At 34.3% G+C, this 17,844-nt stretch overlaps 2 protein-coding genes across 6 annotated transcripts in view; one reads left to right on the top strand and one right to left on the bottom strand.

Moving 5' to 3' along the window:
• The first annotated feature begins 1,515 nt into the window (after nt 1-1,515).
• LOC149027402 (uncharacterized) lies at nt 1,516-12,305 on the top strand. Its single transcript, XM_089144928.1, has 14 exons — nt 1,516-1,722; nt 1,950-2,036; nt 2,132-2,341; nt 2,648-2,815; nt 2,968-3,024; nt 3,192-3,335; nt 3,439-3,803; nt 9,115-9,220; nt 9,465-9,551; nt 9,680-9,889; nt 10,244-10,411; nt 10,576-10,629; nt 11,476-11,619; nt 11,937-12,305. The coding sequence occupies exons 1-14, from the start codon at nt 1,516-1,518 to the stop codon at nt 12,303-12,305; spliced, it is 2,376 nt and encodes a 791-aa protein (XP_089001054.1).
• A 4,605-nt stretch (nt 12,306-16,910) lies between these two features.
• Nucleotides 16,911-17,844, bottom strand: part of LOC149027403 (uncharacterized) — a 29,951-nt gene continuing 29,017 nt past the window's right edge. For 4 of the 5 annotated variants that reach the window (XR_016174543.1, XR_016174541.1, XR_016174542.1 and 1 more), the window contains one exon: nt 17,713-17,802. Coding sequence is in view for 1 of the 5 variants with exons in the window: in XM_089162398.1 (XP_089018524.1) it covers nt 17,712-17,802 (91 nt within the window). In the remaining 4 variants the exon portion in view is untranslated. Of the gene's footprint in view, nt 17,803-17,844 lie in introns of all 5 variants that reach the window. The other variant, XM_089162398.1, reaches the window with a different exon arrangement.

Genomic DNA, 17,844 nt, shown 5'->3' on the forward strand with positions numbered 1-17,844 from the left:
CACTGCTATTGTTGCTGCTATCTCTTCTTTAATTCTGTGGCTGTGAGCATGCTTTGGAATTTTCTTAGCCACAAGTTTCTCATGCTGAAAAATGTTTTACTTAGAAACACAAATAAAAGCGTATTAGCTCCAAAATATATCAACAGAGAGGTGCAATAGAGCAATATGAGGGATTTATTCCTCTGCGGCTAGAATGGTTATTTGGTAGTGTAAAACGGTTTGAACATGGTGGACCGATATGGTTCAATCAAACCATAATTTGTGTTTTAGGGTTTATTGTCTTAACTATATGAACTAATTGGGTATATATTTCTAGAACAAAGCATACTGCAGTAGATTTCTTGGCTAGGGGAGCCCGTTGTTTAGGTATGTCTAAAGTTTGGTGGATCCTTTGTACTATGTTCGGAAAATTTTGGCTAGGGGAGCCCGTTGTTTAAGTATGTCTAAAGTTTGGTGGATCCTTTGTACTATGTTCGGAAAATTTTCACACACTAGTTTCTTCGAATGCATTTATCTGTGCTTGGCCAAAAATAAAAATATTTACTTAAAATATTTGTTTAATTCTCAAACATTATCATGCATCTTATAAATGTTATAATGAGACTGGATCGAGATTAACTTTTTTATTTTAAATATTGATAAACTTGCCTTACATAATCATCTAATAAAGGAAAGAAAATAAATGATATTTATTAGGACTTTTAGCGGTAATAATTGATTAGATTAAATAACTCTACTTAATTACAATTTTTATGGCTTAATTATAGGAACTAATTGACCAGTATCATGCATGTTATACTGAGACTGGATCGAAATTAACTTTTTATTTTAAAATTGAAAAAATTGTCTTACATAATCATCTAATAAAGGGAAGAAAATAAATGCTATTTATTAGGATTTTTATTGGTAATAATTTATTAGGTTAAATAACTCTACTTAATTACAATTTTTATGGCATAACCATATGAACTAATTGGGCAGTTATATCATATATGGGCTATACTTATTGAATTGACCAGTATCATGCATGTTATAATGAGATGGATCGAGATTAATTTTTTATTTTAAATTTGAAAAACTTGTCTTACATAATCATCTTTATTACTGGATCGAGATTAATTTTTTTAATTTTGAAATTGAGATACTTGTCTTACCTAATCATCTAATAAAGGGAAGAAAATAAATGCTATTTATTAGGATTTTTATTGGTAATAATTTATTATAAATAACTCTACTTAATTACAATTTCTATGGCTTATCTATACAAAATAATTGGGCATTTATATGGCTATAGTGTGTTGAATTGACCAGTATCACTCAAGTTATAATGAGACTGGATCGAAATTATCTTTTATATTTTAAGATAAGATTGAGAAACTTGTCTTACGGAATCAAAGGAAAGAAAATAAATACTATTTATTAGGATTTTTATTGCCCTAACTATACGAACTAATTGGTATTTATACAGGCTATAGTGTGTTGACTTGGCCAGTAAAAAATTTTGTCCAGTTAACAATGGCTTTTCTTGGTGTGGCAAGTCGTGTTTCAACGACAAAGGGTTTGAAGGGTACCATTGCATTTTTTGTATTTTTTATGTATATTGTGCATTTGAAAAGCCATGCCGTGGAAGCAAGAAAGGAGATTGAACAAATTCAAGATGATCTGGAACTCGAAGAGCAACTCAAGATTTTGAATGTCCCTCATCCTCTCAAGACCATTACAGTAGGTGGTCTAAACCTTTTGATCTACACTATAGACCTGTGCAATCCATGGATGATCTCTTTCTCTCTCCCTTACACACTTTTTTTTTTTTTGAGGATCCCAGAATAAACTGTGATCAGAAGTTTTTACATATAATTCTACCTTTTGTATTGAATTTACCTGCAGATTTTCCTTTCTTATTGGATTTTTAATTCTTCTTGGTTATTCATTTTCCTTTGATCTTGTAGACAAAGGGGGGCGATATCCTTGATTGTGTTGATATCCATAAGCAGCCAACTTTGTCTCATCCATTGCTTAAGGATCACAAAATCCAGGTATGTTGTATTTCTCATCCATTTATTTATTTATTTCACCTGGGCATATCTTATAAGTGCTGAAAGTTTACTTTAACACTATCATTTCTATGCAGATGAAACCTAGTGTTTTCCCAAAATGGGGGGCAAATAGAACATCATCAACTGCTGGACCATTTCTAATTACTTCAGAACTTGAAGGATGTCCTGATGGAACTGTGCCTATTCGAAGAGTTTTAAAAGAAGATCTTTTAGGGGCTAGACTTTTATCAGAAAAATTCACCACAATGATCAACCAAAGCAAGAGACACTTTCCTGGACAATTAGTAAGCAATTGCCAACTCATATCTTAGCTTATTCATGTCAGAAGCTAAAACTTAACCGGGCTAAAGGGTGTGACTGTACTAACTTTTTTCTTATCATTCAAACATTTTAGTGGTGTACCAATAAACAAAACTAGTGACAATGAATTCTTATGTGGCTTATAATGGATTTGAACTATTTGATTTGATGTGATGTTGGGACACATGTCACACATCTAAACTTTAAATTATGATAAGTGAAGTAGATGGATTTTTTTTATTATTCTTTGTATTGAAAATTTTGTTAACCTCCAAAATTTGATCATCAAGATTGCAGATGTTAACTACCAGTGGGATGGTCATTTACTTCATGGAGCTTCTGCATTTTTAAATGTGTACAATCCCTCTCTTTCAGACAATAAGCAGTTTACAAGTATTCAAATTTGGATTAATGGTGGTCCAAATGACAATCCTAATTATATAATGGCTGGATGGACGGTATGTATTGGACAATTTAGATTTATTTGACTCCTCACTTGATTCTTTGTTCCCTTCTCAAGAAGTTGAAAGAAAAAAGCATTCTATTATTTAAAATAAAATAAAAATTGTGAATAATCTAACTTTATTTTCTACACTTTATAAAAAACCAGGTTAATCCAAGCCTGTATAGAGGAGATAAGCAGACTCGGTTATTTACATTTTGGACGGTACGTTTAAAACCTTCAGATTCTTTAATTTCTGTCATATCAAAAAATGACTTGATAGATACACGTTTATCAGAAACCCTCTACTCCTTTTCACTTTTTAATTTATCATTTTTTCAGATAAATGATTAATTATAATATATTTATTTATTTAAATTTCAAATGTACAGGGTGATAATTACAAAAATGGGTGCTACAACAATCTTTGCAAAGGATATGTACAAGTTCACCCAAAAATTACTCCAAGTTATGTTGTAAATCCTGTTTCTACAATTGGTGGAGCTCAGTATGAGATCCAAGTTGTCGTTCACCAGGTTTAACTTTCTTTTATCTTTTATTTCAAGTAAATTTTATAAATATGCATACAATATCGCATTAATAACATTATTAGTAATTCTATGATTTATTTTATTACAGGATCGAGCCAGTGGGAATTGGTGGCTCAAAATACAAAACCAAGAAATTGGTTATTGGCCAAAGGACTTGTTCAATTCTTTACGTGAAGGTGCTAAAGGCATTTCTTGGGGAGGGCTTGTAAATGTGGGTTCCAATGGGGATGTCCCTCCAATGGGAAGCGGTCCATGGCCTCGTCAGCGGTCTGCATGTTATTTACGGCTGATTGAATATTTGGACGAGGATTACAAAATCGCACATACACGATCAGAACAAGACGTAAAAATTCGTGTGGATAACAAAGATTGCAATGATGTTAATTATATACCTTATGACGAAGCCAAAAAATCAGCTGCTATTCTAATTGGAGGACCTGGTGGACACTGCTAGTTTTTCTACAACATGTCATTATTCTTGATATGTTTCTGTTAACTTTCACATTATCATGAATAAATGAGTGTGTTCTTTTTATCTATATTCCACAATTGTGTGCATGGTACTACTTTTACACAACGCGTAGGAGATCATGAAAAATTAGGGTTTCTTTTTTCTCGACGTCATGGCTAGCTGTTCGATAGGTCTGGAATATCCTCTTTGTATCTACTGTTTTGTGATAGTAGATTGTTGATGGTTTTTAGTTCTCTGAATCTGGACGGTTCAAGCTCTGAGGGCAATGAATTGGACTGGCTGTTATCGTTAAACGATCGGTCTCCATTCTCTAACTTAGTGATTTCGGAGGCATCAATAGTGTTCTGTTAAGGGTTTGTTGTAAATCTCTGCAATTTTGAATTTGTGTAGTCTATGTTTGTCGTGATTATTTCCTCCTTTTATTGTTGTATGAGATCGAGAAAAGATCTGCATAGTTGTTGTATGAGAATGAGATGATATCTGGAAATATAGTTTTCGCTGAATGAAGGTTAGGGCGTGTCCTCTTTGTTATTGTTTTTAGGGGAAATTTCTGTTTCAGGTTTGCTTTAATTTGAAGGACGGGTTTCTTTACTCTTGTTTCCTTTGTTTCTCGTCATTTGGGAGAATTTAGGTGCCGGCTAGAAGATGATGTGTATACTCTGCGTCATACAAGAGTGGTCTCGGCAGGTTGACACCATGCATGCTACTGGGGTTGCTTCAACTTATAGGTCTGTGGGCGTTATCACGGCTTTGCATCCAAGTTTGAGATTCGAGGTCACCTCTCCTCGGCTGGGCTTGTTGTGGTTCTTTTGGTTACCCTTTGCTAGCATGAGGTTTTGATGCATCGGCTATCAGCGTTGCAGGTGTGCAGGTGTGCCCGCCGACTTAAAGAATGAAACAAGAGGTTTTAAGACATAGAGATGCAGAAGCTTCAAAAAACAGCCATCGACGATGCCAGAATTGCTTGAACCCTGGGTTCTCTAAAACCCTAGTGGTGGTGGGTTCTCCAAAACCCTTGAATCGGTGACTATGGAAGATGCAGTAATGGTGAAGCCGGTACTGCTGGAGGGAGGTACAAGAATCAAGAGAATAGAATAGGTGACGAGGGTAAAATCGGAATTTTAAAAATACTTAACAAGAGGAAGGGTGAATCTAGTATATTATATGTTTATTCATTCATAATATTATCAGTTAAATTCAATCTTTAATTGAAAGGAGACTTCGTAATTAATTATTTTTTAGAGACATTAGATGTAATTGATTACAAAAACAAGGTGGACTATGTATAATTTGCTTTTTTATTTATTTATTTTTTTGTTACATATATCTTTTTAATAAATAACCATAATTATGTATGTAATACTACTTTTACATAACATTCAGGAAATGTTTTTGTTAGTTTTTCGGAGAATTTTCTAATGTGGCGGACGCAGAAAGAACCCATGGCAAAGACCTCCTGCATTCATCTCTTAGATGAATTAGATAACTAATTTGGATAATTAAATTGCAATGTTGGCCGAAAAAAAGAAATTAGATAATTACAGTTAAACCATCACAAATTACTTTACAAAGTCAGGCGTAAATATTTAGTCGTTCACAAACAACTGCTTCAATGATAATTCTCGTTTCTTGGAAAAAACACAAGTACCATGTTAAAGCTATACTATGATAACACCAAGATTTTGTAGTTTTCACTTTTCGCAATTCGATCCATCCATTCCTTACAAATTAGATTTCTTTTTTTTTTCCAAAACCATCTTTCGCCAGGGGGAAGTAAAATATATTAGGAAAATTTTGGCCCTTGCAAGGGCATAAATGGGAAGATTTATCATCTAAGGTATGGAACAGAATATGGTCATGTGTTACTTTATCAAAGGTCATGAATTTTTTATAGAAGATATGTGTAGAAGGAATAGCCTTAGGAGAAGATATGAAAAAGAGACAATTCAAGGTTGATTACGCTTGCAAAAAATGTGGGAAAGAAGTTGAAACCGCAAATCACACATTGTTTGAATGCCCATTTGTAAGGGCAGTATGGTTTGGCAATGGTATGGATGCTGGGAATCAATCACGTTAAAGGGAGTGATAGGAAGGTGCAAAAATTTTAAATTCCTTCGAAGCAAGAGCCCGGGAGTTGCTATCTCTGGTGACTTATACATGTCAGAGCTTATGGCTGGATAGAAATGAAGTTATTTTCAAGGGTAAGGGAGAGGCAGGGATTGATGTTATGCGCAAGGCTCAAGTAGCAAAGTTCTAGGCAGCAACTGTGAAGTCTGGTTTAGAGCAGCGGCAGCAAGGTTCATTCATGGAGGAAAGGCCCTAGGCAAGATTGCAACAGGTGCAGTGGTGGTAAGATCTGATTGTGGTTAACATATAGTGACAAAGGTGGACTAGGATTTGCAGTCAAAGGTAATGAAGGAGAGCTTGTTTATGCCGAATACTTTCCGGCAACCTTTGATGAACCATGTTGGGGGAGGAGCTTGCTATGCGGGGACTCGATCTTTTATGGGTTGTAAAAAATGGTTTTACCAAAACCCAAGTCCAAGCTGATAATCTCGAGCTTATTAGTATTCTGCTGGGACAAAGTCATCGTACTAAGGGCCTAGAAGGTGTCATTAGAGATATTTCAAAATTTTCGGATTATCTTAACAGCTATGTGTTTTTTTTATTTCTAGGGAAGGGTAATATAATTGTCCATGCCTTAAAAGGCTATATTCATTACAAGCTGAATAGTTTAACAATGTCTTGGATTTCAAACCTTGTGGGCTGGAACCCTATATGTTTGCTTGTTCGCCTGAATGAAATAAGTTTCCCAATAAAAAAAAAATGCATTTTCTATATATGCTGTTAAGAAATTGTGGTGTAAAAGTATAAATTCTACTATTTTACTCAAAATTATTCGATAACAATTTTGGTTTCTTGAATGGTTAGGCCAAAGTCTTCGTGTGTTGGCGTGGCCGTATGTGTTTTGTTTGTAAAAGTTAAATAAATAAATAAATAAAAATAAATCTGCAATGGATCCATTCGTCCACTGCTTCTATGAGGAATTAGGGTTTCTCTAAAGCCCTTCGCAGTGCTGGATTTTTTAGATGTTAGATTTCTCTGATCTTCTTAGCATTTTGTCATGTTATCGTCAAACCTCTAATTCACTGGTGTTACTCGAACTCAAGCGTCGGAGAAGGATCCGCCCATCAACACAATCAGCCAGTTTGGACTTCGTTTTGGTTTCTTAGCAGATCCAGGTCTCGTTCAGTTTGCTGAGCAGCATGCAATCCATCCAGAGATCTAACCGATTATCCAACCAGTTGCAGATACAGCAGCAACACTTCCTATCGTTATTTTCCCTGGAATCTTTGTCTTGGAAGTTAATTATAAGCAACCTCATTAGTTTTTTCAAATCTCTATCAATGTAAAAGTAAAACCCTAGTCATCAACTTACCTAGTCCACCTTATTTTAACTCTACTACAATGCAAGAGTCCTAGACTAGTGATAAACAACGACTTAACTTGTATATATATATATGAGATGTATCATCTCAAATCAAGAATACTCATCTCATTATCTCTGTGGATGTAGGTTGCACAATTCAACCAAACCACATAAACATGCTCTCTCTCAATCCTAGCATGCATGGCTTTCAACATTTAAATGGTTAAGGTACTTCTCTATCCAAAAAAAAAGGGGTTAAGCTATGCTCAATGACTAGCTAATATGAATTTGTTCAAGTTTGGTCTAAACAGTATGCAATGTAAAAGTGAATTATATAAAGGAAAATCTCTCAAATGGTCATATTTAAAAAGATTTAATCACTAAGATTTTTATTTTTTTTTAAATTACTTAAGTGGATTTTATTTTTGAAATTAATTAGTAAATCCCAAATTTTGCGATAATTTTTCTTACCCAACTAATATTCTATTTCGTACAAAAAAAAAAAAAAAAAAAAAAAAAAAAAAAAACCTAATATTCTACTATGAACTATCCAAATTACCTCAAGTCTTTTTATATAAAAACTTGTGAGAAGTGCTTATTAATTCCTTTATAGTGTCTTGGCAATTCTACGGCCAACAACATCTTGTCATTTGTAATTCTCAGCCTCCTATCATTCGTCAGTTTCATCATTTGCAATAAAAGATAATTCAGGTAGTTCATGGTAAAATACTAGTTGGGCGGTAGAAATTATCACAAATTTTCGTATTTACTAATTATTTTCAAAAATAAAATCCATTGGATTAAAATTGGGCCTGTTTGGTTACATGAATCCAGAGATTTGAAATCTCTAAATTCATGAATCTGAGAATTATACCCGTTTGGTTGTAAAAATTTATAGATTCATGAAATCTAGAGATTCACCTTTTTACACTAAAAACGTGAATCTGTAGATTTATGGGTAAGGGGTGAAATCCAGAGATTTCAAAAAAGCTATACATTTGCACATTCACAAAAATCATGTCGATCAAATAGTTTTTTAGGATGAACCCACAAATTTCATTCCACAACCAAACATCTAATTTTATAAATTATAACTCCATAGATTTGAACCCTATAAATTTGAAATCTCTAGATATTTGAAATCTTCAGACTCATGTAACCAAACAGGCCCTAAAACTTTTTTAAAATTTAATCATCTGGAAAATTTTCCCATTATATAATTCATCGTAGGTAATTCATAGTTGACCATACACGTAGATGAATGTATACATGTAGCATTACTTGTATATGTGAAAAAAACATGTTAACAATACCTATTTTACATCTCATAAGTCCTAAACCTCAAATTAATTTTCTACAAGAATAAAAAACCCTCAAATTTACTATTTACCTAAAAAACCCGTTTAGTTCTCAATCTTTATAGATCCATGCAAGCATGCATGAATGTTATAATCAGATAGGATCGACATTTTTTGTTTTTATATTGAAAAAATTGCCTTACATAATCATCTAATAAAGGAAAGAAAATAAATACCATTTATTAGGTTAAATAATTCGAATTAATTGCAAATATGTCAACTAAACATAAATGTTATTTATTCGGTTAATTACTCTAATTAATTGCAATTAATACCAACTAAACATAAATGCTAATAATTGGTTGAATAACTCTCATTAATTGCAATTTATATTGCTTATACAAACTAATTGGGCGTATATATAGATTGTTGAATTGACCAGTAAACAAGTTTCCAGTTAACAATGGCTTTTCTTGGTGGGGCAAGTGGTGTTTCAACGACAAAGGTTTTGAAGGGTATCATTGCATTTCTTTTGTTTTTCATGTGTATTGTTCATTTGAAAAGCCATGGGTTGGAAGCAAGAAAGACGATGGAGCAAACTGAAGATGATTTGGATCTAGAAGAGCAACTCAAGACTTTGAATGTGCCTCATCCTCTCAAGACCATTATAGTATGTTGTCTAAGCTTTTTGATCTACACTTTAGACCTGTGCAATCCATGGACGCTTTCTCCCTCTCTCTTACACACTTATTGGCCGGTGGGGAGGGAAGAAGCTCTAACTGATCCCAAAATAACTGTGATCGGAAGTTTTTACATATAATTCCACCTTTTTGTATTGAGTTTACCTATAGACTTCCTTTTCTCATTGGATTCTTAATACTTCTTCGTTATTTACTTTTCTGTGATCTTCATAGACAAAGTGGGGTGATATCCATGATTGTGTTGATATCTATAAGCAACCAGCTTTGGCTCATCCATTGCTCAAAGATCACAAAATCCAGGTATGTTGTATGTCTCATCTATTTATAGTTTTATTTTATTTCACCTGCTTCTGAAAATTCAGGGGCCATGGGTGTACCTTATAAAATTTGTTGAAAGTTTGACTTTCAACGCTGTTATTTCTGTGCAGATGAAACCTAGTTTTCCCCCAAAATGGGGGGCAAATAGAACATCATCAAGTGCTGGACCTTTCCTAATTACTTTCGAACTTGACGAATGTCCCAATGGAACTGTTCCCATTCGAAGAATTTTAAAAGAAGATATTTTACGGGCTAGAGCTTTATCAAGAGAATTCGCCACAAATATCAACGAAAGCAAGAGACACTTTCCTGGGCAATTAGTAAGCAATTCCCAAATCTTATTCTGGCTTATTCATGTTCAAACTTTTTAAGGGTGTACCCAGTACACAAGACTGAAACCATGAATCCTTAAGGGTGTATCATTACACAAGACTAGTGACTTTGCAGGGTCTATGGAAGATCATAATGTACAATTTCTTTCCCGTATTTTTGGGGAAAACGGTTGTCCAATTCAAACCCATTACGGCTTGGTCACAATAAACAATCTTTACCGTTGTATCACTAAACTCCCTGTAGAGATTTTGCCATTTGGATTCAAATGGAAGTAGATGGAAATTTTTTTAATTATTTTTTGTACTAAATATTTTGTTTACATCCAAAATTTGATCATTCAGATTGCAGATGTTAACAATCAGTGGGATGGTCATTTAGTTCATGGAGCTTCTGCATTTTTAAATGTATACAACTTAACTCTTTCAGATAGTAAGCAGTTTACAAATATTCAAATTTGGATTAATGGTGGTCCCAATGACAATCCTAATTATATAATGGCTGGATGGACGGTATGTATGGACAACTAGATTTATTTGACGCTTGTTCCTCACTTGATTATTTGTCCCTTCCTCAAAAAGTTTTAAAAAATAATAATAATGATAAACATTATAACTTATAATCAAAAATTTGTGAATGTTATCTAACTTTATTTTCTACACTTTGTAAAATTCAGGTTAATCCACCCTTATATGGCGATAATCTGACTCGATTATTTACATTTTGGACGGTATGTTTTACACCTTGGGGTTCTTTAATTTGTAGTATACCAAAAAATGACTTGCATGGGTTGCTGACACATTATATTGTGTGTTCCTTTTCTACATGTTCAAAATTAATAGATTACATCATAACGTATCACTATAACTGAGTATGACACTAAATCCTACCCAAAAAGAAATAAAAATTTAATATGACATCAAATATGCTTTATCTTCATTTCAAACAAAAACATTAAGTTTTTAGTTTTTAATTAGGTTCTTATTATTTCTTGAATTCATTTTACTTTGACATAATTTAAGAAGGTTTTCCTTTTCTTAAGTAAACCTTTCTCTTGAAAAGCTTAAAAAATATTTAACTTGTTAACTTTTTCTTTCATATTTGTTTCTTAAACTTTACCTTCTTTCAATCTAAATTGAATTTTATTTTAGTTGTTTCTATAAGAAAAGTACCAAAACTTTTTCTTAAACTTTACCTCCTTTCAATCATATTTAACTTGGTAACTTTTTCTTTTCATATTTCTTTTTCCATATGACAAATAAGTGAGATGTGATAAAAAGCCACAAAAAAAATATTTATGGTTATCCAAAAGACCTCAGGATATTGATGTTTGTAATTTTCTTTTTATTTCAAGAGTGTCTAATTTTTTAGCAGACACCTTAGTTAGGAGAGTCCGGTCAATGCCGAGTTTGACTGTTTGACCCGTTTTCTCTCCTTGGCTGGTGGATTTCTTACCTCCAGATTGTTCCTCTCGATAGTTTTTTTTTTTTATGAATGCAATTCTATTACCCAAAAAGTTCAAATTTATAACATATTTAATTATTTATTTAAATAACTAAAATTTCAAATTGTGCAGGGTGATAATTACAAAAATGGGTGCTACAATAATTTTTGCAAAGGCTATGTACAAGTTCACCCAAAAATTACTCCAAGTACAGTTATATCTCCTGTTACTTCAATTGGTGGAGTTCTGTATGAGGTCCAACTCGCCGTTCACCAGGTGTAACTTTCTTTTATCTTTTATTTCAAGTAAATTACAAGATATATATATATATATATATATATATATATATATATATATATATATATATATATATATATATATATATATATATATATATATATATATATATATATATATATATATATATAAGTGGCATTTTTATCTCCCTTTGAATGATTGAGGATACCAATCACACGTAGACTGTGCTATAAGAATATCTCTCATACATTTAAAATGTTTATCTTTTGATAAAACCATTTCACTAGATCGCATTAAGAACATTATCAGTAATTCTATGGTTTTTTTTATTACAGGATAAAGCCAGTGGGAATTGGTGGCTCACAATTCACAACCAAGAAATTGGTTATTGGCCAAAGGACTTGTTCAATTCTTTACGTGATGGTGCTAAAGGTAATTCTTGGGGAGGGCTCGTAAATGTTGGTTCCAATGGAGTTTATCCACCAATGGGAAGTGGTAGATGGCCTCGTCAGCCGTATTCATGCTATTTACGTACGATTGAATATTTGGACGAGGATTACGAAGTCGCACATCCACTATCAGAACAAAGCGTAAACATTCGTGTGGATAACAAATATTGCAATGATATAAATTATATACCTTACGACCAAACTATAAATGCAGCTGGTATTTTTATTGGAGGACCTGGTGGTCACTGTGGCTAGTTTTTCCACAACATGTCATTAATCTTGATATGTTTATGTTAATTTTACATTATCATGAATAAATGATTGTATTCGTTTTAAATATATCCATAATTGTGTGCATAGTACATCTTTTACACATCAGTAACAGGTTCTCCATATGATTAAGAAATTGTGGATTAACAAAAGTTCACACGGTGATCAAATAATCTTTTTTAAGTTTTTTCAAAGAATTTTCTATTGTAGCAGATGCAGAAAGAATCAATGGAAACGTTAGTAAAAGTTAGTAAGTTTTTGCAAGGATGAATAAATATTTATGAAAGACATCGATAAAAACAATGAAGATTTTCATGTAAGACATCCCAATAGTTAGAATATAAAATTTATGGACATTAATTTCAACTATATGGTTTCAAACCGAAGAAGCTAAGTATGATAAATCTGGGCTTTTCCAGGAAAGATGATATCTGCCTTCACAACGTGTAGTAGTTCAAAGATGCAGGTTCTCCATGTGAGTTAAGGCACTGTGGGGTCAAAAAAAAAAAAATTCTGCTATTTTATTAAAATCATTCGACAATAATTTTTTTTTTTTTTTTGTAAACCATTCGACAATAATTTTACACTAAGAGAACCATCAATCAATTTGGTTTACCACTAAGATACATGATACATCTCCTCGTCATATATTACAGAAAAGTGGTGCTGGGGAGAAAACCCATATAAGGAAACGAGTTTCAGAAGAAATGGTGTTTCTTCCCGTAAACTAATTCTTTTTCCTTTTTAGCTTCTTTTTTGCGATGGTGTTCATGGATGGCAAATCCAGCACTGCCTACCGCGATTGTTGCTGCAATCTCCTCTTTGATTATGTGGCTGTGAGCATGCTTTGGGTCTTTCTTAGCCATGTGTTTCTCGTGCTGAACAATATTTTAATTAGAAACACCAAATAAAGACATTATTAGCTCTCAAATGTATCAATAAAGAGGTGCAATAGAGCAATCTGAAGCCGAGACAGTTGGTTTAGACCTACCAGAGCAAAAGAACCAGCTGCTGCCGCACCTGCCATGCCGAGGTGCTCTAAGTGCTCGTGGTGTTTCACTTTTTTCTCGTACTCTTTCTTAGTCATTTCTTTTATGGGCTTTTCTTCCTTGTGGTGGTGCAAATGTTGGTGGTGGTGGTGGTGCTTTTTCTCAAACATGGCAGTGGAGAACAAAAGTTGATTGCGAGCGATTGTACAGAAAATGGCAAAAAATCCGCAGGTAGTAGTGATGAAAAACCAAGGACGGTAACCATTTTATAAGGTTTCAAAGCAAGAGAGGTTAGCACAACCATCTAGGTCCATGTGGTGAAGGCACTAACCATGCAAGAAGCCAAGATTGCAACTATGACGCGTAAGAGGTTGGGGTTAGGTTCTCTATTCGATTTAATAAAAAGGAAATATAGAAGAAGTCCAAAGATTGGTTTGAAAGAAATTGACAATTGCAACATCAATGAAGATAAGAGGTAGGGGCCAGGTTCTCCATTCGATTAAGGAAACATAGAAGTCCAAATATTAACTTGAAAGAAATTGACATTTGCAACATAATCAAAGATAAGACTACTCGGATAAGACTACTTGGCTGCTGACGAGAGTGATCAGCTTTTTACCCATTGGGGGCTGACCGGGTATGAACACTCCAAAGAACCAACTAGGATTTTTTTTTTTTAATTAGAGCAAATCCCACTAATACTCCAAAATCCAAAATGAAAGCCTTAAAGTACTGACGCCCAACTTTATGTTTAAAAAACATAAAGACCCTACAATTACATTTTCATTGGATATATTTGTCAAATTTATCGCTGAACTTTTCCGACACTATTTATTATAGGGATATTTTTAAAAATAAACAGTGATTTAACTGTTTTCAATGATAAATTTGACAAATATATACAATATAAAACTAATTTTACGGTCTATATGCATTTTAAACATAAAGTAGGGTGTCAGTGCTTTAAGGCCTCCATTTTGTATGTCAGTTCAATTTGCTCTTTATTTTTTGAACTGACACCCCAGTCCAATTTACGTGCACCTTAACTACTCTAGAATAACTATTGCCCATGGCCTCACGAGGATTCGAACTCTGTCTTCCTACGTGAAAATGTTAATCTGTTGCTACATCATCAGGTGAACAATCATTTTCCCTCTTTGTTGCTGTAAGTAATTTGAATAAAAGTTTCTACAAGATCTACTTATTTTCTCACTATCTACAGGAGAAACATCAATGGAATGAACAGAAGACCATATGTAAATGGCCCTGATAAACAGTGACTGACTTTCTGTACAACATGAAAGCATCTATATAACGTAAAAGAGAAAGGCAATAAAAGATGCTACGACGAACAGGGAAGACAGCAAATTTTTGCAATTTGTCGAAATAACCACTGCACTACTGCAGTGGTGCAGTGGGTTTGGTTTATCAATCACTTACAAGGATTCAAGGCATTGGTACCTCCTCAGGCAAATGACGGTGAAATGCATCAACAGCCGCTGCAACGCCATTTTCATGACGTACTAAAGAGCTGCTTCATTATTTTTGTAAAAATGCATGTACCACCCTGAAATCTCAAGCAACAGTTTCTTTGTTAGAGTTCCAATGTTTTTGTTTGTCCCGATTTTTCCTACATAAGTTGATTACTGCCTTTTCTGTAAGCCTGTAACATCAGACTTTAATAAACATTTGAAATACCTGAATTTCAAAAATGGAAAAATAGGGAGGGGGTATGCAATGAGAGCTTTCAGGTCACACTTCCAATTTGATTATTTCGTGTGGTCCAGCCACTCAAAGTTTTGGGGTGGCGGTGGGGGGTGATCCACAATCGCATTACAAGATTTTATATGAAGAAAGTGACTGATAACCAAAGACTTGTCAAGGGATTAAGTAAGTAATCATCTTACACAGATTACCAATGGCATTAGATGGCACAAATATATAATTCAAATTACCTCTGGCTGAAGCATAAATGTCATCGCACTTGAAAGAGATTCAATTGTGAGCTCAGAATAGGTATTGGTGCTGGTCCAATTCCTTTTTGGTGTACCCTATCACCCAGAAGAACTGCTGATCTCCAAAGAATGGTACGATTGTTGTTGGACACTGTATCATAGTTAACAAGTTTACTTAGTGAAGTTCTTCCACAAGTGTAAGAAACCAATGGTTCTTTAAACAGGTGGATTTTCCATAAATAAAATATTACCCCAGCCCTTAGTCTAGTGGCTGTTGTACCAGCATCACCATGATGAACCTGTAAGTTGGCAGCAAATAGTACCCATAAGCACAACTCAAAAATCTCGCTGAAATTAATATATATCTTGGTCAGCTCATTTTGGGAATTTCAAATATTTCAGTCTTAAAATGCACAATTTCTAAGGCCACATTACCCACCACATCTTCAACATTTGAAGAACCCCCAAGTCTTTGCCTTTACAGCCATGTCATAATCTGTGCTCCTGTATTCTATGAAGGAAAGCACTGAGGATATTGACCCCCTTTTTTTCTCATGGCCCCATCACCCTCTCTATTAGGACAAGGCCACAGCCTCTATGGGCATTGTAGAAAATGTGCCCTTCCCCTAGGGCTTTTTAAGGTAGTTCGCTTTGTGATGCAGCCAGTAAGGTTGTTTTTGGGGCTGTCATATATCACGCAAGGATGGAATGAAATATCCACAAATGGACCTCCAATTCTCTCAAATTGACATGGTTTAGGAAGACTTTTCCTTTGACATTGGCTCCAAGCCTCATACAATTCCACATCCACCCCCACCCCCCGGGCCGGGGAAAAAAGCCCTTACACCTTTGGATGATAGCTCAAGTAATAGCATATCATCATATCCTAATGTGTAGATGTATCTGTCCTTCTTCCGCCAGCAAAAGTGGATTTGGCCCTCCACTGACTCCAGAATTTGTTTTGTAATCTTTTATTAGAAGAAGCAGTTAGGGGGGTCAGAAGCAGCAGCCAGTAGCTCTCTAATAGCAAAGAGACAGCCTGCAGTATTTTGCTGCAGGCCAGAAGCTTTATGTCCTATCTTCTTAAGGCCTGAACCTTGTGTGGCTTCCCCCTCCCACCATTTTCCCTTTTCTATGCCACCTCTTTCCCTTCCCTTTTTAGAGGTTTTTCACTACAAACTTTTTATTCACCCTAAAAATAGAAGTTCAAAGAGTCATAGTAAAAGATGAGGCTAAAAAGAAGTAAGATTTTCATTTCCTGTGGCTTTAGGGCTCCGAAGAGGTTTTCTTCTTTTTTATTGCTCAGATTGAAAAGCCAAAGAGGATTCTCTTCAAAAGGCCTGCTTTCAATAGATCGAATCAACTTTTTAAATCATCACCAGGTTAAGATTTATATGCGATTCAAATTAAGCAATGGACCATTAAGATGAGATTTTGTGAGGCAGTACAAGAATCGAGTCCTGCCACTATTACTTAATCTACCAGACTTCAAAAAAAAATGTTCATCAGCAAACCAATTTATAATATATAGAAAAAGAGAAACAAGACGTAACTCACCACGGAAGAGCACCGAGGAAACAATCAGCTATGAGAAAAATCTTCAAGAAGGAATATCTTTTGCAGAGCTTCTAAAACTACAAATTACAGAATGAATTAGAAGTATATGTTGTTCCAGTAACAAGCATTTAAATTCAAGATTATCAACTAATAGAAGTGCTGCTCAGAGTAGTTGTATCCAAGTTTGGTCACATTTAACCCCTCACAAGGCCAACTTGGAGGACTAAACATCTTATGGGTCATATTTGAACCTGAGAAAAGCATTAGAAAACAGAACTTGATGTCACAAGGCCAACTTGGAGGAGTAAACATCTTATGGGTCAAATTTGAACCTGAGAAAAGCATTAGAAGACAGAACTTGATGTTTAAGAAAATCCCAGTCAAGGTTTGAAGTGTTGGTATCAGGTAGTGTATCAGAAAGGTGATTTTAAGAAACATTTTGTATTCAGAGAGACACATTACACCCAAGATAGACATGGAAATGTTTGGGATACATGCAAATGAATAACAAGACAGCATAAAGAAGTACTACTGGGAAAAAGAAGAAGAAAAAAAGAGGTAAAACAATATAGGTGTATTCAATTGAAAATGAATAAAGGATGTGTGTCTTACCTGTACAAACACTCCCCCAAAAGAAAGGCATTCTAAATTTAAGGAAGTGATACAGAAAAGAATGCTTAAAATACCCTACTTTGGGGGGTGAATTCTATAAACATTAAACCTCTTATTTTTGGGTCTACTCATGTAAAGGGTCTAATTTATAAGCGCACAAGGAGGGGGTAATGATGTACACCAGATTAGGTGTTCAATTCAATATCTGGTTTAGTGTTTGAGTTAGATTAAGGCACCAAGTTCTTAGAATCTGCCTTAAGTTTATTTACCTTTATGAGTCATCTAGAGTGATTAGGAGCTTTTAAGAGCCGAATTAGGATTTTGAGGAGGCCTATGTTGAGAATTGCAGAGCAGCCTCCGTATAACTTGCTGCAAAATTCAATACAACATCAACAGAATTTCGCAGAGAAG

The sequence above is a fragment of the Hakea prostrata genome, chromosome 1, assembly GCF_041222555.1.
Source record: "Hakea prostrata isolate BN-2017 chromosome 1, UWA_Hpros_2, whole genome shotgun sequence".
Taxonomy (NCBI): domain Eukaryota; kingdom Viridiplantae; phylum Streptophyta; class Magnoliopsida; order Proteales; family Proteaceae; genus Hakea; species Hakea prostrata.